The 23,240-nt window shown below is 39.3% G+C and overlaps 1 protein-coding gene across 3 annotated transcripts in view; it reads left to right on the top strand.

Annotated features, from left to right (window-relative positions):
• SH3KBP1 (SH3 domain containing kinase binding protein 1) overlaps positions 1-23,240 on the top strand; it is a 339,163-nt gene that overhangs the window by 173,477 nt on the left and 142,446 nt on the right. For all 3 annotated transcript variants that reach the window (XM_077807185.1, XM_077807184.1, XM_077807186.1), the window contains exons 4-5: positions 5,830-5,936; positions 19,079-19,208. In XM_077807185.1, the coding sequence (XP_077663311.1) occupies positions 5,830-5,936; positions 19,079-19,208 (237 nt within the window). The remainder of the gene's footprint in view (positions 1-5,829; positions 5,937-19,078; positions 19,209-23,240) is intronic.

Below are 23,240 nucleotides of genomic sequence, written 5' to 3'. Positions count from 1 at the left end.
CCTAGGAGCCCCTAGTCATGGACGAGGATCCCATTCTGCTAGGTGCTGTAGAAACGCACAACAAAACAACAGTCCCAGTTCCAAAGAGATTACAATAAAGTGCTTTCATCTTTGTGGTAGTAAGAAGTTTTGAAACAAAACGTCATTTCATACAGAAAAATCCAAATGTTTTGTTTTATTTGATGTGAAATGTTTTATTAGTTTTTTTTTCAGATTTTATTAGTTTTCTTTCCCCACCTGAAACAATTTGATGAAATTGACACAAATTTACATTTCCCCCCAAAATAAGTTGTGTGTGAAAAATTTTGACCAGCTCTGTTCTTGGGAGTAAAATAAGACCAGTTGAGCCTGTCTAAAACTGGACAGCTTGCATGAGGTATACATGTGCACAGTGAGTGAGAGTGAGCTGCTGACCAAGTAATGCTGACCAGAGGAGATAGTGTAAGAGGAGAGACTGGATGTGTAGTTGTAGAAAAGGCCTTCCTCTCAACTCCGGTAGCTAAACTTCCAAATTTAGAAAACATCTGAAGGATTCCTGGAGTTTGTAAGTGTACCTTGATTTGAGGCTTAATGTCTTCATGTTCCTTTTACATGGATATTAATCTTTTTGTTTAAAACAAGTCAATTCACCTTGAAGATCCAGGGAAGACACACTTTTATAGCAATCACACAAAAATATCATAAATAAATATGCAAAAAAAAGAGAAGATTCACTAGCAGTAGTATCCAGTGCTGCACCGATTTCTTATTCTCTTAGGCCACGTGTACACTACTGGCTAAATCGGCACCGCTGCAATTGATTCAGTGGTGTCAATGTAGCAGGTTTGGTGAAGACACGCTAAGTTGATGGGAGAGTGCTCTCCTGCTGGCATCTGTACTCCACCTCCCTGAGCGCTCTCCCGTTGACATAGCGCGGTGTAGGCACCGCTGTAAGTCGATCTAACTTATGTTGACTTCAGTTATGTAACTTGCGTAACTAAACTAGCGTAATTTAGATCGACTTAAATTCATAGATATTAAGGTCAGAAGGGACCATTATGATCATCTAGTCCTGCACAACGCAGGCCACAGAATCTCACCCACCCACTCCTGCGAAAAACCTCTCACCTGTCTGAGCTATTGAAGTCCTCAAATCATGGTTTCAAGACTTCAAGGAGCAGAGAATCCTCCAGCAAGTGACCCGTGCCCCATGCTACAGAAGAAGGCGAAAAACCTCCAGGGCCTCTTCCAATCTGCCCTAGAGGAAAATTCCTTCCCGACCCCAAATATGGCGATCAGCTAAACCCTGAGCATATGGGCAAGATTCACCAGCCAGATACTACAGAACATTCTTTCCTGGGTAACTCAGATCCCACCCCATCTAGCATCCCATCACAGGCCATTAGGCCTATTTACCATGAATATTTAAAGATCAATTAATTACCAAAATTATGTTATCCCATCACACCATCTCCTCCATAAACTTATTGAGTTTAATCTTCAATCCAGATAGATCTTTTGCCCCCACTGCTTCTCTTGGAAGGCTATTCCAAAACTTCACTCCTCTGATGGTTAGAAACCCTCGTCTAATTTCAAGTCTAAACTTCCTGGTGGCCAGTTTATATCCATTTGTTCTTGTGTCCACATTGGTACTGAGCTTAAATAATTCCTCTCCCTCTCTGGTATTTATCCCTCTGATATATTTATAGAGAGCAATCATATCTCCCCTCAACCTTCTTTTGGTTAGGCTAAACAAGCCAAGCTCCTTGAGTCTCCTTTCATAAGACAAGTTTTCCATTCCTCGGATCATCCTAGTAGCCCTTCTCTGTACCTGTTCCAGTTTGAATTTATCCTTCTTAAACATGGGAGACCAGAACTGGACACAGTATTCCAGGTGAGGTCTCACCAGTGCCTTGTAAAACGGTACTAAAACCTCCTTATCTCTACTGGAAATACCTCTCCTGATGCATCCCAAGACCGCATTAGCTTTTTTCACGGCCATATCACATTGGCGGCTCATAGTCATCCTATGATCAACCAATACTGCAAGGTCCTTCTCCTCCTCCGTTATTTCTAATTGGTGCGTCCCTTGCTTATAACTAAAATTCTTGTTGTTAATCCCTAAATGCATAACCTTATACTTCTCACTATTAAATTTCATCCTATTACTATTACTCCAGTTTACAAGGTCATCCAGATCCTCCTGTATGATATCCCAGTCCTTCTCTAAATTGGCAATACCTCCCAGCTTTGAATCATCTGCAAACTTTATTAGCACACAACCACTTTTTGTTCCGAGGTCAGTAATAAAAAGATTAAATAAGATTGGTCCCAAAACCGATCCGTGAGGAACTCCACTGGTAACCTCCCTCCAGCCTGATAGTTCACCTTTCAGTATGACCCATTGTAATCTCCCCTTTAACCAATTCCTTATCCACCTTTCAATGTTCACATTGATCCCCATCTTTTCCAATTTAACTAATAATTCCCCATGTGGCACCGTATCAAACACCTTACTGAAATCTAGGTAAATTAGATCCACTGCATTTCCTTTGTGTGAAAAATCTGTTACTTTTTCAAAGAAGGAGATCAGGTTGGTTTGGCACAATCTACCTTTTGTAAAACCATGTTGTATTTTGTCCTATTTACCATTGACTTCAATGTCCTTAACTACTTTCTCCTTCAAAATTTTTTCCACGACCTTGCATACTACAGATGTCAAACTAAAAGGCCTGTAGTTACCCGGATCACTTTTTTTCCCTTTCTTAAAAATAGGAACTATGTTAGCAATTCTCCAGTCATAGGGTACAACCCCTGAGTTTACAGATTCATTAAAAATTCTTGCTAATGGGCTTGCAATTTCGGGTGCCAATTGCTTTAATATTCTTGGATGAAGATTATCTGGAGCCCCCCGATTTAGTCCCATTAAGCTGTTTGAGTTTCGCTTCTACCTCAGATATGGTAATCTCTACCTCCATATCCTCATTCCCATTTGTCATGCTACCATTATCCCTAAGATCCTCATTAGCCTTATTAAAAACTGAGGCAAAGTATTTGTTTAGATATTGGGCCATGCCTAGATTATCCTTGACCTCCACTCCATCCTCAGTGTTTAGTGGTCCCACTTCTTCTTTCTTTGTTTTCTTCTTATTTATATGGCTATAGAACCTTTTACTATTGGTTTTAATTCCCTTTGCAAGGTCCAACTCTACTTGACTTTTAGCCTGTCTCACTTTATCCCTACGTGTTCTGACCTCAATAAGGTAGCTTTCCTTGCTGATCCCTCCCATCTTCCACTCCCTGTATGCTTTCTGATTTTTCTTAATCACCTCTCTGAGATGCTCGCTCATCCAGCTTGGTCTACAACTCCTGCCTATGAATTTTTTCCCCTTTCTTGGGATGCAGGCTTCCGATAGCTTCTGCAGCTTTGACTTGAAGTAATCCCAGGCCTCCTCTGCCTTTAGATCCATAAATTCTTCAGTCCAATCCACCTCCCTAACTAATTTCCTTAATTTTTGAAAGTCAGCCCTTTTGAAATCCAAACCCTAGTAGCAGATTTATTTTTGTTAATCCTTCCGTTCAGTTTGAACTGAATTAGCTCATGATCACTTGAACCAAGATTATCCCCTACAACCATTTCTTCTATGAGGTCCTCACTACTCACCAAAACCAAATCTAAAATGGCATCCCCTCTAGTCGGTTCAGCAACTGCTTGATGAAGGAATCCATCAGCTATCGCATCTAGGAAAATCTGAGCCCTCTTATTATTACTAGCTCTCGTCTTCCAGTCTATATCTGGGAAGTTAAAGTCTCCCATGATTACGCAGTTTCCCTTAGTATTTACTTTATTAAAAACATTAAAAAGGACTCTATCCATATCCACATCCAAATTAGATCCCGGTGGTCTATAGCACACCCCAAGCACTATCCCAGGGGAGGCTCTAATAGTTTTCTTCCCCAATGTAATTTTTGCCCAGACGAACTCTGTCTTATCCATTCCATTGCTTCTTATTTCTTTACATTCTACCTCATCATTGATATACAGTGCTACTCCACCACCTTTACCTTTATTTCGGTCTTTCCTAAGCAGCACATACCCTTCAATACCTGTAGTCCAGTCATGACTACTATTCCACCATGTTTCTGTTACCCCTATCATATCTGGTTTCACTTCCTGCACCAGTAGCTCTAGTTCCTCCATTTTGTTACCTAGGCTCCTCGCATTGGTGTAGACCAGCCCTTAGAAATGTCAAAATCATTTATCCTTGAGTCACCCAATGTTGATTATAAAATACCATGGCAACTGACATACTTCAGTCTGTCAAATCAGTCAACAGTTACCACTTTGTAAGTACTGATATTCATATAATGAGTATGTTTATCTTTAGAAAAAAGTCTGTTTTTTATTTGCAGCCTCTAATTTTTGCACAGTCCTGAAGGCATTCTATACAGAATGTATTTATTAGGATACCACCCAGAAATCACTCTAATGAAATCATCATCGTCACACAATATTATTTATTTGTATAAGTGAAGAAAAATAAACTTAACATTTTATGAGATAGTTAGGTCAACTGCATTAAAATATATTTTTATTTTTTTAAAATTCAAATAGTCATCTGCTGTTTATACTATACCTCAAAGACAAGGGAAACTTTCTCCTAAAGCCCAAGATGGGAAAATTTAAAAGCTAAGTCATCTAGTGAAGGTAAAATTGCCTTTCAAATTTGTCTGCGTGGGACTTCCCCCTGCCTTTTTTTCTTTTTAAAGACCAGCTTTCCAAACTGAAAAAAAGAGAATCATCAATTATATGACCTTTCTCATTCATTTGTCCTAAGGAGCATTTCTAGTACTGTCAATGAGTATTTTTGTACAGTAAACATCATACTGACTGCATGACTTTTTTTGAAATGGAAGTCTAGGGGCATTTGGACAGTAATTATGAAGACACACCTGATTTGTGTGTGCGAATTTGAGGAGATTTAATATTTCAGTTTGTAAGTAAACAAATTACTCATGAAGTGAAGAAATGTATTGACAGTTTTTTCATATGGTATTTGGTATGGTTCCTGCATTGCAAGGCATGTGAACAAGAAATTTCCTTATTTATGACAGAGGGAGCTCTATTTTACTTGGTTTCTATCACTCTATCTCCATCATGCCCACATGCAAAATGCTGTTACTATTCTTTGTTTTGCTAGGTGGCTCTTTAACCAGAAGAGGGTGGGTAGGATGTTTCAGCAGCTAAATTACAGAAAGTTTTCTCTTTCCCTCTCAGTTCCACAAAAAAGTCCAAATATCGATAGATACTGAGCTGTTTGTTTAGCAAGCAATATTCCAAAACTGAATCGTCCCATTTACCTGGCTGCATTTAAATCAACACCCTAAATTTAGAATAGTGCACAAATATGCCATTTAAAAATATATATCTACGGAAGATGAGCCTACTGGTGCACTGATATTTAAAAAAGAGAGAGAGAGCAAGCAGAAGCAGTAGTAGTAGTAGAAGAAGAAGAAGAAAGACCATTTATTCTTACTTGAATATCTCATTGTATCAATTTACATCAAAAGACAAAAATAGTTCGAAGGAATAATATGCTCTGTGGTCCTCTGAAAAAATCTGAATATTAGTCTTTTTTTTTGTAAACCGATCCTAGGCACATTTATTAGGGATTGCAAACATTCAAAAAGTTTTGAATAGTGCTCATTTAGAACAGTGCAATTCATCTTCAGTGCTGTCCCATGGAGTGTGTTCAGGGGCACAGTGTAGCTGGGTTGTTTGTTCAGGAAGCCTCATTTTATTTAAATTTTCATCTAAATATTTTGCTCTATTCTTTCATCTCCATCTAGGGGAGAGAAATAGGAGGAGAAGATGTCAGGTGGCTTTCAGTTACATGCCTCAGAATGACGATGAGCTGGAGTTAAAAGTTGGTGACATCATTGAAGTGATGGGAGAAGTAAGTAACTCTTACGTACTGTGTAGGCACACAGTCTTCATTTGCTTTGTACACGCTAACCTTTCAGAGGGTAATACATTTTAAAACAATTCAAAAGAGTTTTATATTGTTTTTTTGTTTGTGTTGTCAGTTTAGATTTTTTTGCCCCTTATGATTATGTTGTAATTTGATCTGTTTCAAAGCTTTACCTGCAGGAACATGTGCATGCTCCATACCAAGTGGCATTTAAACACAGATCAGTTTCTTGGATTGGGCACCATTTGCAAAGTTTGCGCTTAGAACCAAAAGCTTAGAACCTGCGGGTAGTTCTGCTTGTCAGATCGATTCTATACACCTTCTGAGGACTTGATCTTGAAGCTGTTGGAAGTTATGCTCTTGATTTAAATATTGGGACTGGGAACTAAAATACTAACCTGGAATCTTTAGAATGAATCAGGATATGCTCAGTCATTTAATTTTATTTATTGAGCATTAAAACAATCTATTAAGGATTCAGTTTGATGAAAAGTCCAATAAAAGGCAGGTTTTCAGCTGCCGAGATTTATTTTCAGGGATTTTTTTCAATGACTGAGCAGCTAACAAATCAGCATTTGTTATCCTGCTGAGGATATGGCCAGTTTTATTTCTCTTTTATCCATCACTTAAATAACCAACAATCCATTTAAAAAAAAAAGTTCTTTGCAATCTGGTCAGGTCTCTCAGTTGCCTGTGAAAAGACTAAACTTGACATATCCAAATGTGAGGGGCTTAGTAATCACTGTTTCTTCTTTAACCTGAGTGCACACACTGCACATTGTCCTTCCCAGAACCAGACATCTCATGTCATCTAACTAACCTTATTTTGGCTGTGAGCAGAATTGTAATGTAGGATGTCAAGATTATAAGATATTGGCTAGGACATTTGGATGACACTATTCACCCAACATTCTAATGAGTTCCAAGACTGAATTTAAGCTCATCTTGCTGTGCAATTTGAAACATATTAGACCTTACATGAACATAGAAAACCTCCCTTGAATTGTCTCACTTCAAACTTGATAAATCTGTCTTTGAAGAACAAGGTGATGGAATAAAAAGTCCTCCTAACATAATCTAAATAGGCCCATCCATGAGGAAGAACTGTCACCCTCCAATGAATCATATAAGTAACAAATTTAATTGAGAGCCCTCTAAAGTTCAGCCAACAAATGTATCTCTTATTTCTTTTCACACACATTGTAATAACTTCCTTTTTCTGTAATCAGTACAATTTTTCAAATCCAGATGAAATTGAAAATGTTTACGTTACATGTGGAAGTTGTAGACATATGAAAACGAAACATTCCACTCCCTCACCCTCCACCACATACCCACCCCTGCTAATAGTTAAGGGAATGTTTTTCATAAGTAGGTGTTTACATAATATTTAAAATATGTTCAATTAGTAATACACACATCTGGCATGGAATTCATAATTCTGTCTTGATTGGCACTGCTGAAGGGAGCCTGAGTGTCTTGCAGATTCTCTGCTCTAAGAAAATGTACAGTATTAGCTAAGGCAAGGTTCTATTGGGCAGACCTGGGGGAAGCACTGCTGGGATTACTTTTACTGCTGCACTGAAAAGGTTTGCCAATTGCTTGCATGTGGTGTTGACCATAATGCCTATGGCAGCTGGCTAGAGAATAAGGGGGCCAGAAGTAGATGAGCTGTTTCCCCTTCCTAATACTCATTTGTGTTCTAGGGAAATATCCTACATTGTCATTTGCCCAAATGTAAAATCTTCCTTACTCCTCGCTGCATTAGTGCAACATAAGGTGTTATCTTAGCCTTCTGAGTGGTACCAGACTGGGTTGATGGAAGAAAAAAATTATTTTGCAAAATCAAAATTCTTAAGATCACAGTGAGTACAACCACAGGGCATTTATTATAACTAGGGTTGTTTTTTAGAATGGTGATGCAGAATAGATTGTCTGTGTTCTGTTTTTGCCCCACTGCCCTTGTGGTCAGTATCTATTCCTATGAAAGTACAGCAGGCTTTTCACCATTTCACAGGACCTTAATCTGCCACAGAAAGCTGCAGCAGTAATTTACTGCTTGTCTTTCTCTGTGTCGATGTTACTATGTACAAAGGCATAGCACTGCAGTGTGAACCATGGCACTTCTGACACCCCATAAATACCACTTTACTTAGAGGAATTCATCTTTAAGATGTGAATGCCTAACCTGTGGAATTATTAAGAAAATAAGCACCTCAGTAGTGGAAACCAGAAACATATTTCTGTAAAGTTTTACTTTATGATGTACCATAACATGTGCATTCAAATGATGAATGCACAAACCTGTTATATTAATCATGCTTTGCAAAATGTCCATTACTATTTAGTAGCACCAGCACAAAATTTACTTGCTCAGTCTAAACCATTGCGATTGAATGGTAGTTTATTTGCTTGTTAAAAAATTATTTACCCTGTGTAAATTTTGCAAGGTTAGATCATACAGCTATCCTCATTTATTCCAAGTCCTCCCTTCCACCCACCAAATCTTTTTTATTCACAGTATGAGGTATGATGTCATGCCTGTAAATTTTAAGCCTTGTCTACACAATAAAGTTGCACCAGTTTAAATTAAATTGGTCTGAAACTGATTTAGTTAAACCAGTGCAAACTCCTGTGCGAACACTCATTTTGGTTTGAGTGGCTCACTTTTTAGTTTATTCTAAACCAATTTGTAACTGACTTAAACTAATCCAAAATAAGCTTGGTTTAGAGTGAAATAAAGGTGTGTACACAGCCTTTTACACTGATTTAGCTAAATCTGTTTAAAACACACTTTTAGTTAGACCAGTACAACTTTCCCATATAGCCAAACCCTTAGATTTCACCTGTTAGAGACAGAAGCTGCCCCCCATTGTATTCTTTTACTGTGCTGCGTCTTTAAAGTATCAGTTTAGGAACTGAGATTTATGGTCTCTGCGGAAGTAAGGAGGTCTCTTAGAGTATGGTTACACTGTAAGCAAGATCCTGTGGTAGTGAGTCTCAGAGCCTGGGTCTACAGTGCTCAAAATAGCTGTGGAGACATTCAGTCTTGGGCAGGAGCGTGGGCTCTGAAGCCTGGGGGGAGGAGAGGGGTGTTGCTGGCTCCAGAGCCCAAGTCCGCACAATCACATGGCTATTTTTAGCACCATAGTACCAGCCCCGCAAGCCTGAGTCTGTAGATCCAGGCTCTGAGATTCACTGCTGTGGGATCCAGCTTGTTATGTAGACATACCCTTAGGGTTTTCTATAGCACCTGTGGTAGGTACAGATAGGTATTATAGAAAGCCCGACTAGCAGAAACTGTTTTGGGGTTTGAGTGTAGTGGAGCAGCAAAAAGTTACAAGTTTGCTGTGTCTTATGTAAATTAAAGTATCGCAGTATGAATTGTAAGATTACAATTCTATCAAAGTATTTGAATTGCTAAACAAACTACATGCACTTTGCTTTTTTGGTTGATGTCATAAGAACCCCTTGATGGAATTATAGCCCTTTAATTCACAGTTCCTTCCTGGTTGTTCTATATGGCATATAAATGTATTTAATATCATAAGATCAAACAGTCAAAAGAGTAGCTACATTTCCACCATTTCTAAGGTTTATGAATGATAGCTCTTTATATGTAGTTCGTTTTCCAAGCTCATTAGTTATAACTTTAATTACAATTGTCCCAAAATGCAGCTATAGCCATCTAATTCTCTTACTGAATGTAAACATTCAAATACCCGTTGCAGTTTTTTCTAGTTCATATAATGCTGAACAATTCTGCCAGGTTAAGAACATTTGGAATGTCACTTGACAGTTTTGAGCATGTATTCAGTTTTGATTATTCTATAATTATACTGCAATACACTTTAAGGCCCAGTCCTCTTTACGAGCAGTGTCTTGGACTACGTAGAGTACTTAAAGTTGAGCATGCCAGTAAGTCTTTGCGGTATTGGGGCCTTAAAATATACTGCAGTTCTTTATACGCAGAAGTGATAGTGCTGCCTCTAGTTAAGGATGTCCAACATTTCCATTAAAAAAGAAAAGGAGGACTTGTGGCGCCGTAGACACTAACAAATGTATTTGAGCGTAAGCTTTCTTTTTGCGGATACAGACTAACACGGCTGCTACTCTGAAACATTTCCATTGTAACACCCTGCTTTCAGTTTCTCATAACTTTAACAATTCACGCTAAATGTTTACATGCTGGGTATCTGCCTCACGTTGAACTTATTGTTTTGCAAGTCTTCACTCAAAGTTTACAAGAACAGTGAAAAATGTTTTAGTGCTCTCACCAAAAAATTCTTATAACCATTTTATTGAGACGCTTTGGAGCAAGAGCTTAAAATTTGGCAGAGGGGTGGCCGTAGTGTCAGGGATGTGCCTTTTGCTGTTCCTACCAAAATTCCACATATGATCAAGATATAAACCTTTGAATACCTTCTGTCTGTAAAAAGCATGCTGAATGCGAGAGATATAGGGGCTGAGTAGGATTTTTCCCACAATAGTTCTTCCTGGTTGCTGCGGGCCACTAGGTGGTTGGCACCAGAACTGAAAGCAGGGAGACTGCCTCTTTTGTGCTCTCAATGCTCCCCCTGCTGTCACACAGGTTGCGAGGATAAGGCGGAAGCAACCTGCCTTAAACGCAACGTAGTAAGAAATGGTGTGGGAAGAGAATGTCACAAGGTGAGGGAAGAAGCTCATAGGTGGAAGTGGGATTGATCGGAGCAGACAGCGACAGACCCTTTTGCCTCATAGCAGAGCCTAACAACACTAAAGCACATACTCTCCATCAGAACCTGAAATTGAACCCAGTAGTCCTGTGCCTCTACATTCATCTGCTGTCAGTAAATAGCTGTAAAACCCACAAGCAAAGTGTCTGATTCACCCTTATATGGCTGGTCCACATAGAGGATCACAATATTACTGCTACGAGATACTCTTCTAGCTCAAGTGGTAGAGAACTCTGCTATGGATCTAAGGGTCTGAATCTGCAGATGGCCCAAGTTGAGGGACAGTACTGTTCCAGATGATGACATTTTTTAATTTTAATGACTTTAATTTTTTTTTTAAATTAAGTAATTACAGTTTTAAAAACCTACATTAAAAAAACATTAAGGTTGCAAATTTAAGCACTAAAAGTTAGGAAATGCCACATTAAGGTTACTTGTGCAATCTTAATTCAGTCTCCTTGTGCACATGCATTGACATATGGCCTTTGGTTACATGTTCACATACAGTTTTTTCCACAAGATCCCCTGGCTTACTCAGTGCACAGGATGGGACTGTGCTTTGGGACTGAGGCTTGTATGTTTGTAGTTACTCCTGGGAGAATTCTGCACCACTGTGCAATGCAGAATTTGTGCAGAATTAATGTTCTGTGCAGCATTTCATTTTTCTCTGCAGAATTGGTGCTGCAGAGCTGCTGTTCACCACTAGGGGCTGCTGGACCCAGCAAAGCCCTGGTCTCTAGCTTACAAATACAGGACACTCCTGGGGAGGTGCGTGCGTGCATGCATGCGCGGAGCTGGACAGTTCCTGGCAGCTGCAATTCCTGTAACACCCTGAAGGAAGGAGGCAGCATTCCAGAAACTCTGTACAAACCCAGGACCCAGAATCAGTCTGTTTCTCTCTCTGGATCCCTGGGCTGTGGGAGCATAGGGGGATGCAGGTGTCTGGGATAGGGGGCCCTGCGGCTGGGCTCTGAGGGTGTAGGAGGATGTAGGTGTCTGGGCCAGGGTGAGGGCGGGGCCTCCCTGTGGCTGGGCTCTGGGGGGCAGGGTGTTGGTGCCTAGAGACCAGAGGGGGAGAGTTTTCCCCCAAGATGTGCTCAGCTAACATGAGTGACACACCCAGACTGAGGCACCAACTAAAAGATAACAGAGAAACAGAAACTGGGTTGTCATAGGGGTTTCTTTAATTCGCTACTACTGGGGGAATCTTTTGTTTTCTGTATTGTTACTGACATGGTTGCTGACAGGTATTTTGAAATAAATTACCAAAATAATTGAAACTGGTGTGATCATATAGTATTCTTTTGACAAATAAAACATTCACAATTTTGTAGAATTTTAAAATACTGTATGCAGAATTTTTAATTTTTTGGCACAGAATTTCCCCAGGAGTATGTAGTTAAGGAACCTGTTGTCTTTAGGACCCCAGAGTTCCTATGTGATGCTAGTCAAGTCACTTAACCATACTTTTCACACTTTGTCAAGGTTCCTTCCCCACTCTGAACTCTAGGGTACAGATGTGGGGACCTGCATGAAAAACCCCCTAAGCTTATTTGTACCAGCTTAGGTTAAAACTTCCCCAAGGTACAAACTATTTTTCCTTTTGTCCCTAGACTTTATTACTGCCACCACCAAGTGTCTAACAAAATATAACTGGGAAAGAGCCCCCTTGGAAACTTCTTTCCCCGCAAAATTCCCCCAAGCCCTATACCCCCTTTCCTGGGGAAGGCTTGATAAAAATCCTCATGAATTTGCATAGGTGAACACAGACCCAAACCCTTGGATCTTAAGAACAATGAAAAAGCAATCAGGTTCTTAAAAGAAGAATTTTAATTGAAGAAAAAGTAAAAGAATCACCTCTGTAAAATCAGGATGGTAAATACCTTACAGGGTAATCAGATTCAAAACATAGAGAATCCCTCTAGGCAAAACCTTAAGTTACAAAAAAAGACACAAAAACCGGAATATACATTCAATTCAGCACAACTTATTTTATCAGCCATTTAAACAAAACAGAATCTAATGCATATCTAACTAGATTGCTTATTAACCCTTTACAGGAGTTCTGATCTGCATTCCTTCTCTGGTCCCGGCAGAAGAAACACACAGACAGAGAGAACCCTTTGTTTCCCCACCCCCCTCCAGCTTTGAAAGTATCTTGTCTCCTCATTGGTCATTTTGGTCAGGTGCCAGCGAGGTTATCTTTAGCTTCTTAACCCTTTACAGGTGAAAGGGTTTCTCCTCTGGCCAGGAGGGATTTAAGTAAAGTTGGTTACCCTTCCCTTTATATTTATGACACACTTGAACACTAATTGTATGTTCCTCATTTTCTGAGTGGCCAATGTAAGACACCTGGGGCCAGATTTGCATAAATGCTGACTGCTCACAGCTGGAAATGATGTGGACTACACCTGTGCATTGAACAGATAAAGTTCTATTAAAATGCTAAATACTCTGAAAAACCAGGCCTGAGGTGTCTTAAGTTGGACTTGCAAAAGTAGTGGAAACTTTTGACAATTTTCGCCTCAATCTCTGTGCTTCAGTTCCCCAGCTGGCGATCATAATACAGTATCTCCTCACTCAGTCGTCCCCGTTAATGTTGTTTCGTTGTTACATTGCTGATCAATTAGGGAACATGCTCGTTTAAAGTTGTTCAGTGCTCCCTCATAACGTTGTTTGGCAGCTACCTGCTTTGTCCACTGCTTGCAGGAAGAGCAGCCCGTTGCAGCTAGCTGGTGGGGGCTTGGAACCAGGGTGGACCGGCAGCCCCCCATCAGCTCCCTTATCAGCTCCCTGCTCCCCTAAGTTCCCTGCGCAGCAGCCACCCAGCAGGCTATCAATTGCCGGCAGTTCAGCTGTCCCTCCCCCCACTGCCATGTGCTGCTCCTGCCCTCTGCCTTGGAGCTGCTCCTGGGAGCCTCCTGCTTGCTGTGTAGGGGAGGGGAGGGAAAGAGGGATTAATATCAGGGTGTCCCCCACCCCCCTACTCCTGTCCCCGCTTACCCCTTCTCCATATAGAGCAGGGTGGGGACAGGACAGGGCTCAGGATAGAGAGAGCTTGCTGGCCGCAGCTGCTAGCTCAAGTTCCTGATCTTTTCAAAGGCGATGTACTTATAATGGTGTCAGCAAACTTAAAGGGGCAATGCACATCTCTCTCTCTCCCACACACAGGGTGTGTGTCTCTGTCTCCCATGCTGTCTCCCCTCCCTCCATTCATGTTGTCTTGTAGAGTGAGGCTACATTAACAACAATGTGTTAACCCTTGAGGACTCATCCGAATGCTAGTTCATCATTTAGCAGTAACGCATTCCCTGGGAAATATCCCACCCTCTTCCACCCTCTAACTTCACTACCTCAACCAAGCTTCACAATCATCATTGCTGTGTACAGTATTAAATTATTTGTTTAAAACTTATACCGTGTGTGTGTGTGTGTATGTATGTATGTATATACACACACACACAGTATAAGTTTTGTCTGGTGAAAAAAATTTCCCTGGAACCTAACCCCCCCCCCCATTTACATTAATTCTTATGGGGAAATTGGATTCATTCAACATCAGTTCACTTAAAGTTGCATTTTTCAGGAACATAACTACGACATTAAGTGAGGAGTTACTGTACCACATAATCTTATACGAGTGCTGTGGAGCTAAATACATTAATGTTTGTGAAGTACTGAGACACTATGGTGAGAGCAACATTATGGCCCAAAGCACTTCCATATTCACATCCTTAATCTTTGTTCAAAATATGCCCTGTTAGGTATCATTTGAAAACTAATAATTCACTGGTCAATAATATCATGGTGAAATACATGTAGCAACATGATATGTAAAGTTGTGTATTCCCCCAGTATGATGATACTAGTACATGCTCAAAACAGACAGCCTTGCCTCAGCAAGAGTTGTTAAACAGGTCTATCCGAAACAAATGAATGTGTGTTTACCTCAGTTTACAGATAAGTGGTAAACAGAACCATCAAAACATCAGGAAGAGGAGATGGCAGGAACCAGAACAATTTGCATTTTAACAAACAAAAGTGGGGGAAGATGGAGCATAGAGCTTTCCATGTTGCCTTCCTCACAACTTGAATGAACTTTACTTTGAGGGGGTACCCTTCAGAAGAATTCATTTCAAAGATTAAATCTACTATAAAGGGAAAGGGGCAGTGATCCCCAAATTAGCTCTTTCACTAAGAAGACAAAATAACCAGTGCCTGAGGGCCTCTGGAAGAGATCCTAACTGAAATGAGAGGTCCGCCACATCTTGCTGGTAGATTGTGGGTTGAGAACAGTCCTCTTGAACAAAGCCTTGAACCAAACCTTGATAGATTAAGTTTCAGACTTTTAGATGTGTGCTTTTATTTTTACTTACTTGTAACCATTTCTAACTTTATCTCTTATACATGAACTCACTTAAAATAATATCTTCTTTTGTTAATTAACTTGTCTTACTGTTAATCTAAACCAGCAGTGGTGGGTTTTGTCTCCTTAAAGGAGATAATGGATCATCTTCTTCTGAATGTTGCAGGAGAGGGCTGGACGTATCAAAGCACATGGGTCTGGGGAAGTTTAGGAATGGGAGTATGTTGGGGTCACCTGCTAACATTAGCCAAGGCTGGTAAAGACAAAAGTGTGTCTGTGATAACTGCTGGCAGGCTGTTGGACTCAAAGTGATGGAATCAGAGCTGTACAGCATGCAGAACACATGTACATGCTGGCCGCTGACTCTGTGTGTGTCCCAGGAAGGGAGCCACAAGTAGCAGAAGCATTTTGGGGCACTCAGGATTATAATGCAAGCGGTGACACAACCTCTCACTGGTCGGGCTTCACGTTGAATGAGGTGCAGTACTGGAGTATGTCACCTCATGGCACTGCAGGCTCACTACTCCGTTTACCTCTGGGTTTTTCCAAATATCTAGCCCACAGTCAGGGGGTTTTACATATGCAACTTTAATACTGGCATTTTCTAACTTTTGAGTGCTTGATTTTGCAACCTTTATGTTCTTCTAACATTGGATTTTTGTTTATGTAATATAATATTAGAATAATTAAAACTGCATGCATGCTAAAAACTGTAATCACAGTAAATAAAGTTGAGCATGTATCTAGATCTTTACAGGATTGGCACCTATATATGTAACTTAGGTGGCAGAAAACACCTCTTCCAGATTTTCTTTCACCTAAGAGTAACTGCTACTTTAGGACTACATTAGCTGATTATATTGATATATTATTTGTTGTGATGCAGGACCAATATGGAAGGCAAAATAATGGCTGTGTATGTTGTATTATCCATATAGAGTCAAGATGGGAACCATGTGGGGTATGCTGTATTTGGGAAGGGGAAAGAGTTTTCCAAGCCAGATTTCGACACAGAGCCACATATTCTGTTAGAATAAAAAGGGGGAAAATTTTTACCAGAAGCTGTAAAGTGAAGCATTTTAAATAGAATATTCAGCTATCCTTAAACTTCTAAGCCTTGGCTTCACTAGGAAAAAATGCTATGTTCTTAACTCAAGTTAACTTGTAAAATTCTAGTGAAGACAAGACAGTAGTTTTCACTTCACTTTTTCAGTTAGAAGGTCATAAGAATGGCCATACTGGGTCAGACCAAAGGTCCATCCAGCCCAGTATCTTGAACCAAAAACAGTATATACAGTATTGTCAGTAGGAGATGGCTTAATTCAAGAACCTTTCCTCTACTACAGGAATCCTGATTTCTGTTCTGTGGTTGAGGTAAAAAAGAAGAGGATGATTTTTACAGTACATGAATGCTAGGCAAGAGTTAGGACCCAGGTGCATAAATCCTGAAAGCACTTAGCTACAGTAACAGATTTTACTGAATACTTGTACCTTCTGATAGGCTACTCACATGAATAATGCATTTCTATTTGTAAGCTTTTATTGACTAAGAATGATCACATCATTTCAAACCATATGGCACCAGGTTGTCCCTATTCGGGGCTGTTAAATCCCAGAGACAGGTTTATATGTAGTTTGCTGTATGAAATAATCTCTAACTCGTGTATTTAAAGTTAATAGAAATGTGCATGCACACACATACGCACACCTGTGTTGTACAATGCTGTTGCTGAAAAAATATTTATTAAAACTCCCCAGTACCCTATGCGAACATCACTTTGCATAGTGTTTTGGAAAGATTCCACTTTTGGCTCTAGTCTCTTGCTCACTGGGCAGACACTGGAAATATCATGCAGTAGTCATCAGTAAGCATTGCAGATGATGTAAGGGTGAATAAGGATGAGATTTGTGCGTGTGTGTGTATGGTACTGATATTAATTTATTAGAAATCAGTGTTATGCAAGAGGAAACATACCGAAAAAATTACTTTGGAGGGATGTAAGTGGATAATATTGGTTGGTCTTGTTTTGGTTTTATAGCATACGGGGGGGAAAAGGCAGTAAGGGCTCAATCTTGCAAGATTGGGACCTAAAGGTCTGCATAATTCCATTGTGCTTCATCTTTTGGTCATCTGTAAGTCAGACTTGAGTAACTGTTAGGGTAGTATGGGTAATGAATAAAGGTTCAGTTTTGATCAATAATGTCTTCTGTGAATAATACAGTATTATAAGTAGAAATATTTTATATATGAATAGTATTAAAAGGTGTAGCTAACGATTTTAACCCTATAATTTTCCTCTTTGAAAATTATTATAGGAAAGATTTGGCTTTTGAAAATACTATTGTTTATTTTTCTCTGTTTTTCCCAGCCTTTTTAGTTTGACCAGAGAAGACAAAAACAAACAAGTATATTATTTTTCTAGGACATATGAAAACACTGGCTGAAATCCTAGCCCCACTGAAGCCCATGGGAGTTTTGCCATTGACTTTCAGTGTGGCGGGGCCACTGTTTCACCAAGAATGTCTTGTTCCTTCTTCTCTCTAAGGCAGCAGTTAGCTAACAACCATTATTCCCAGAGGTGTGCTTGACCTCACTGATGTTACTGATCCATCAACAAAGTGTTTTGGCATGGTAAGGTACTGAAGTTGTTAAATGAAAATAGCCACATTGATTTGCATTTCATTCAAAATTAAAGGCAAAAAGTCAGCATAAAAGGACATGAATTTGAATGAGACGCAAGAGGTGGAAAAAACCCTACAGTAAAAATAACTTGGTAAATGTACTTTATAGTAATATATCAAAAGGAAGTACCCAAACAAAAATAAATCACGGTACAGTATATGTCTGGGTTTTAAGATTCAGCTACTTCATCTATAGGTTGAGAAAATATTTTCTATAAGTTGTTGCTGGCATCCTGGAGATGTTCTTAATAAATGATTTACAGTATAAAAACTTGTGACTTTTACAAATATTTGCTATATAGCTGAGTTCTTAGCAAATAACTGAAACCGTTTTAATTTTTTGTTTCTAAAAAAATTAGTAAACAGCTACAACTTGCAAAGCACTTGGAATCTGGTTTTCAGAATTTTATTTTATTTATTTATTTTTTGACAGAAAGGAGATGGGTCAAACCACATTAGAGACTGATATTTCACAGACTGAAGCTGTCCTCTCCTGTCACTTTTTTGTGGATGGGCAGTGTCTGATGAATGGAAGATATTAATCTGTCAAAGATATGTTTATCTGATGCAGAGAATAAATCATTCCCTGCTGTCATGTTATAACCTAAAGGCATCTGGTATTTAGGGACTGTCATTTCCTAGTATGATGCTCCCATTCCATATTGGATAGGTTACACATGAGGGAATGAATCATTTTTAGGTGATGTATTTATTTTCTATGGAAATTACATTAGGAAGTTGCTTGCTTCTTTTTCTCCCATTATTATTTATTTCTGTAGGTCCTGTTGACTTTACTGCAATCTAACACACATTAGTACTGTTCTTCATATTCTCTCAGTTCTTTGCCGTTTCCTTAACTTTTACATAATACGTGGTGTCACGTCATGCAGTGGAAACCTAAAGAAGTTGCTTGTAAAGACTTGGAATTTTTCAGTTAGTGTTCTTTTTCACATCCTGTCATGAACGGGGGTGTGGTGTTGCTGCGCACAGTTAACGAGCTGTCATATTTCAACCGCTGCATTTCCTTGGTGGTTGAACTAATTCTTACAAATGTGAAGTGTGCTTGGCGCTCTGTAATTGTGAAGTATTGCTCAGTCATTTTATTTAATGGCTTGTCCACTCCCATGGTTGAACAAATAAAAAAACCTGCAGACGTGCACAGATAATATACATCCATCTCGTGCATATAAAAAGGACACATGCAAATCGCATCCCATTCTTGTAGAAATGCATACAAACAGCTCAAAATCAGTGTTCTTTTCACATTTGTTCTTATTCATACAATTTGTATTTTAAAACATTTAAATAAAAAAAGTACTGTATATATTAACACCCCTTTATGTTCTGTTTCTGTCTTGCTCCAGGTAGAGGAGGGCTGGTGGGAAGGAATTCTCAATGGAAAGACTGGCATGTTTCCTTCCAACTTCATAAAGGAACTTTCTGTTGATTCTGATGATGTGGAAATTGCACAAGAGGAACAACTAGTAAAGCCAAGTAAGGAACAAAGTATTATCAAGTCAGTCTATTTTTCCTCTTCTTGTTTATTGACTTGCTGATATGCTGGGATCGTCTTACCTCTTGCTTGGAAGAGTTTCAGAATGCCTTGTTCTAAAGCTGGTGCCAGGAAAAGGTTGATTGGCTATTGATGCTATATGGGTATTAGCACCTTCCCCTTAATTATAGCACTTTGCATTAAAGACCAATCCAGCTACAACTGTGAAGGGCCAAGGAAATGATGCCATTTCATGACTTTAGGGCTTCTGTTTCATAATGAAAATACACTACCATTTTGTCCTTACATGCAGTAGCTGAACAAAATTACCAAAACGCTTATACAATGGTTATACTTAGTTATTTTAGCAGGGGACTAGGAGTGCCAGGCCTTATTCAATGAGTCCTCCTGGGTATTTAAGGATTCATAATTATTGGTGTGGGACATGCGGCACTTTCTCCCTCCAGGTGCTGAGCATGCTACTTCCACATCCATCATTCCCAATCCCTGCTAGCCAAAGGAGCAAAAGGCCAGAACTAGGACTCAGATTTGGTTCTCCCACTGCGCCATCCGCTCACCTGGATTTTCAGTACTGCTGCAGGTGAAAAGCATGTTTGGTAACTAAGTTTGCAGTAGTGTCAGCTTGGTAGTGGATTCTCCCAATTTGTAACTTTTTCCTTGATGTAAGGAGAAGAATAACCTGAATCATAAATTTGCTTCTGTATGAATCGGATACTCCTCTCTGTCTTGCTGCATTTCAGTTTCTTCAAGTAAAGATTCTTGGCACTATCTCCAAATTCTGTGGTCACTAGATCCTGTGTTTTAAAAATATTCCCACAGTATTTGCATATTTTAGCATAAGTGCACATTTACTTGATAAGTTGCTCCCTGCCAGGCCATTTGTTGTCTTTATTCTATATGACAGAAATAAGGTTGTTAAATAAAAGCCTACTGTAGTGTTTGGAAGAGGGTTTTTCTAATTTCTTATACGGACAGGTATTAGTGACCAACTCTATATGCGTGGGGTTGGTATGATCTTCATAGAGAATACTGCTTCAGTCTCAAATTAACCTGCTTTAAAAATATTCAGCAATTTAAAGAGAGGTGCAGGGAGGAAATTAATCTGCAGGAGTAATATTGAAGTTATATGTTCCAATATGTAGGCAGGCTACACTTTGAAATTACTACTTGCAGTTATAATGTTTTTAATATAAATGCAATGAAGTTTCATAGAATTAATCCCAATTTGTCAATAACATTTCACAAGTTAATTCATAGAGGCTTCAATTTGGAATCTGTATTTTATCTCCTAGATTCTACACTGATGGGTACTTTATAAAAATGTTTATAGGTAGGTAGATTTCCAGGATGGGCCCCCCTTTTCCTGTACGAGAGGGAAAATGTTCCTTTTCTTTGCTAATGTTTCATTTTTAGCCTTAAGTGCTCACTTGTTATGATGATAAGTGTCCCAGAAAAGGCTTTAAACAGATTTGACAAAGGCAAGCAAGTGTAAAATATTTATATCCTTTCATAATGACATAGGTAACCAATTTAGTTAAGTAATCAGATTGCTCCCTTGGGCCTCTTTGCTTGATAAAACCCTACCAATTATAAAATTCATGTTAAAGGGACATCATCAACATAAAAATTACATCTGTCTAAAATCACTTGTACCTTCTCTCCTAAGTAATACCTAAGATTACTTTATCTGAAAGAGAGTGAGAGAATGTTGGTTTTTTTCATTTTGTGTAAATTGAATATTTGAATGTGCTTAGTCACTAGCCAGTTTCACAGTTGTTTATGTGGGTGTTTCAGGCAGCAGCAAAATAGTTCTAAAATGGAAAAAATATTACGAAGCCACAAATAAAGGCAAGGGGACTTAGGGCTCAGCTGTAGTCTCTGTAATTATTTTTTAAAAATTGACAATTTCCAAGTTAACATTATCCCTTTAGGGGCCTGATCCTGTAACATTGAAGTCAATGGGAGTTTTGTTATCCATTTTAATGAGTTTAGGATTGGGACCATATGGAAGTCATGCATACACATTCCTCCAAGGGAGCTAAGAACTGACTGAGTTCTTTCTGGATTGTCTCTTGTAATGGTTACAGCTGTTACCTCATAAATGAATGGCCATTTATAAGGCTACATCAGGTACCTCAATATGTATATTAAAAATCTATACATTAGATAGGCATTAGGCACACACATCAGTGGGAAATGCCACTTAAAATATCCATATTTACTATTTTTTCAGAAGGAAGAGTTGTAGATCAAGCAAATATAAATACATCAAGAGACAGTATGTTACTTAATTTAGGGATCTAATTTCAGGCCTCCAACTCAGTTCCTCGCTTGGAGGAAGACGAGGGATGTTAGTGCTGCAGTTTCTTGAGGGATGGTAGGATCATGTAGTGTAGGACTATAATATCTCTCGGCTTTGTAGCAGCTTGACTACACTGCACCATAGAGTGGACTACGGGTGTGAATTGCAGAGTGCACCAAAATGTTGCCATCTAACTGCCCTATGTGGACACTACTGGCACAAACTAAAATGTATCTAGTTTGCATGAATGCAGTTCTATTTGAAAGAGGACTGTGTTAATGCTAACTAAGTACTTTATAGTTCGTTCCAGCAGCATCCACGCAGGACAGTTATATTGCAACACTATGGTGTGCTCTGCCATTCAGACCGCTGTAGTCACTGTGGTGCAGTGCAGACATGGCCTAGGAGTAGCACTGGTTGAGGTGGACTATATCTAGGGATTATAACACAGGACTCAGAGTCAGATCTTAGATGTTTACTCTGGATGACAAACTTGTATCCCAATCGTGCAATCAAGTCTGTGTGGCCTGAGCATCCATGCCGAGCCCCGTGGAGATCAATGGGGATCTGCACAGACTCAGATCTGCCCATGAAGATCCAATTGCAGAATGGAAGTTATAATGTAATCTGGGGCAGTGACTTAACTCTGCTTCCCCACCTGAAAAATGGGTATAATAATACTTGTCCACTTTTTTAGGTCTTTTATGCAGTTTGGTTAATCAAGGTTTGTAAAGCAGTTGGGGATCTTCAGGTGAAATGGACTGTAGAAATGCAAAACATTATCATTATTTGGTTTTTAATAAGTCTTATTTACTATCTCTGGAGAGAACATTGTCCAGTGCCATAGGTCAGATAGACAGGGGCTGTGCTCAAGGCTCTCAGAGTGGAGAAAGTGCAGGTGGGTATGTCCTTGGTGCTCCAAGGTTGGTTCTGATGAAATACCATCCCCTCTCCTCTATGTAAGAAAATAAAATATAAATTATGGGAATTTGGGGGTGTCTCTCTTTATTTATGCTGTGTCTCTTTTTTAGGACAAGCAAATGTTTTGTAGTAGTTTAGAGAAGTGACTTGGATTGAGGAATCCAGAGTCCTTTTCTCACCACTGCCACAACTGAATGACCTTGAAAAAGTTACTTAGACCAAATGTTTTAAAGGTGGCATCTGTTCTTGGATACTCTATTTGGAACTCAGTTGGGCCCAGTTTTTCAGAGGGGCTAAGAAACTGTAATTTCCAATGAGTTCTGGGTGCCTTAGCATTTTGGAAAGTAAGGGCTTCGTAAGATCAGAGATAATTTAAAAAATGTATGGCCGATCTGTAAAATGACTGTAATATGCCCTGTCCTCGAAGACGCATGGCATACTTCATTAAGGCTTGATTTTCATACCTGTGCTCACATTGAGTAACTCCTTATTTTTCCAGGAGTCCTATTGATTTCAAAGTGTTGTTGTCTGTTGGTAGTAGATAACATCCACAAGTTGTGTGTGCTAGATTTCTCAGCTGTCTTTACATTTGTTTATTTGGTTTTAGGATATTCTGAAATACCACAGCTTCTCATTACAGCTTAACAAAAGATCAGGAAAATTGTCGTGTGTAATGAAACTGAGTATTATAACCTTGTGAATGAAAGTCTTATCTTAAGGGGTTTCAGAGTAACAGCTGTGTTAGTCTGTATTTGCAAAAAGAAAAGGAGTACTTGTGGCACCTTAGAGA

The sequence above is a fragment of the Eretmochelys imbricata genome, chromosome 1 (assembly GCF_965152235.1).
Source record: "Eretmochelys imbricata isolate rEreImb1 chromosome 1, rEreImb1.hap1, whole genome shotgun sequence".
NCBI classification, from domain to species: Eukaryota; Metazoa; Chordata; order Testudines; family Cheloniidae; genus Eretmochelys; species Eretmochelys imbricata.
The sequence above is the reverse complement of the archived record's forward strand: the minus strand, read 5'-3'. Positions and strand labels throughout refer to the sequence as shown.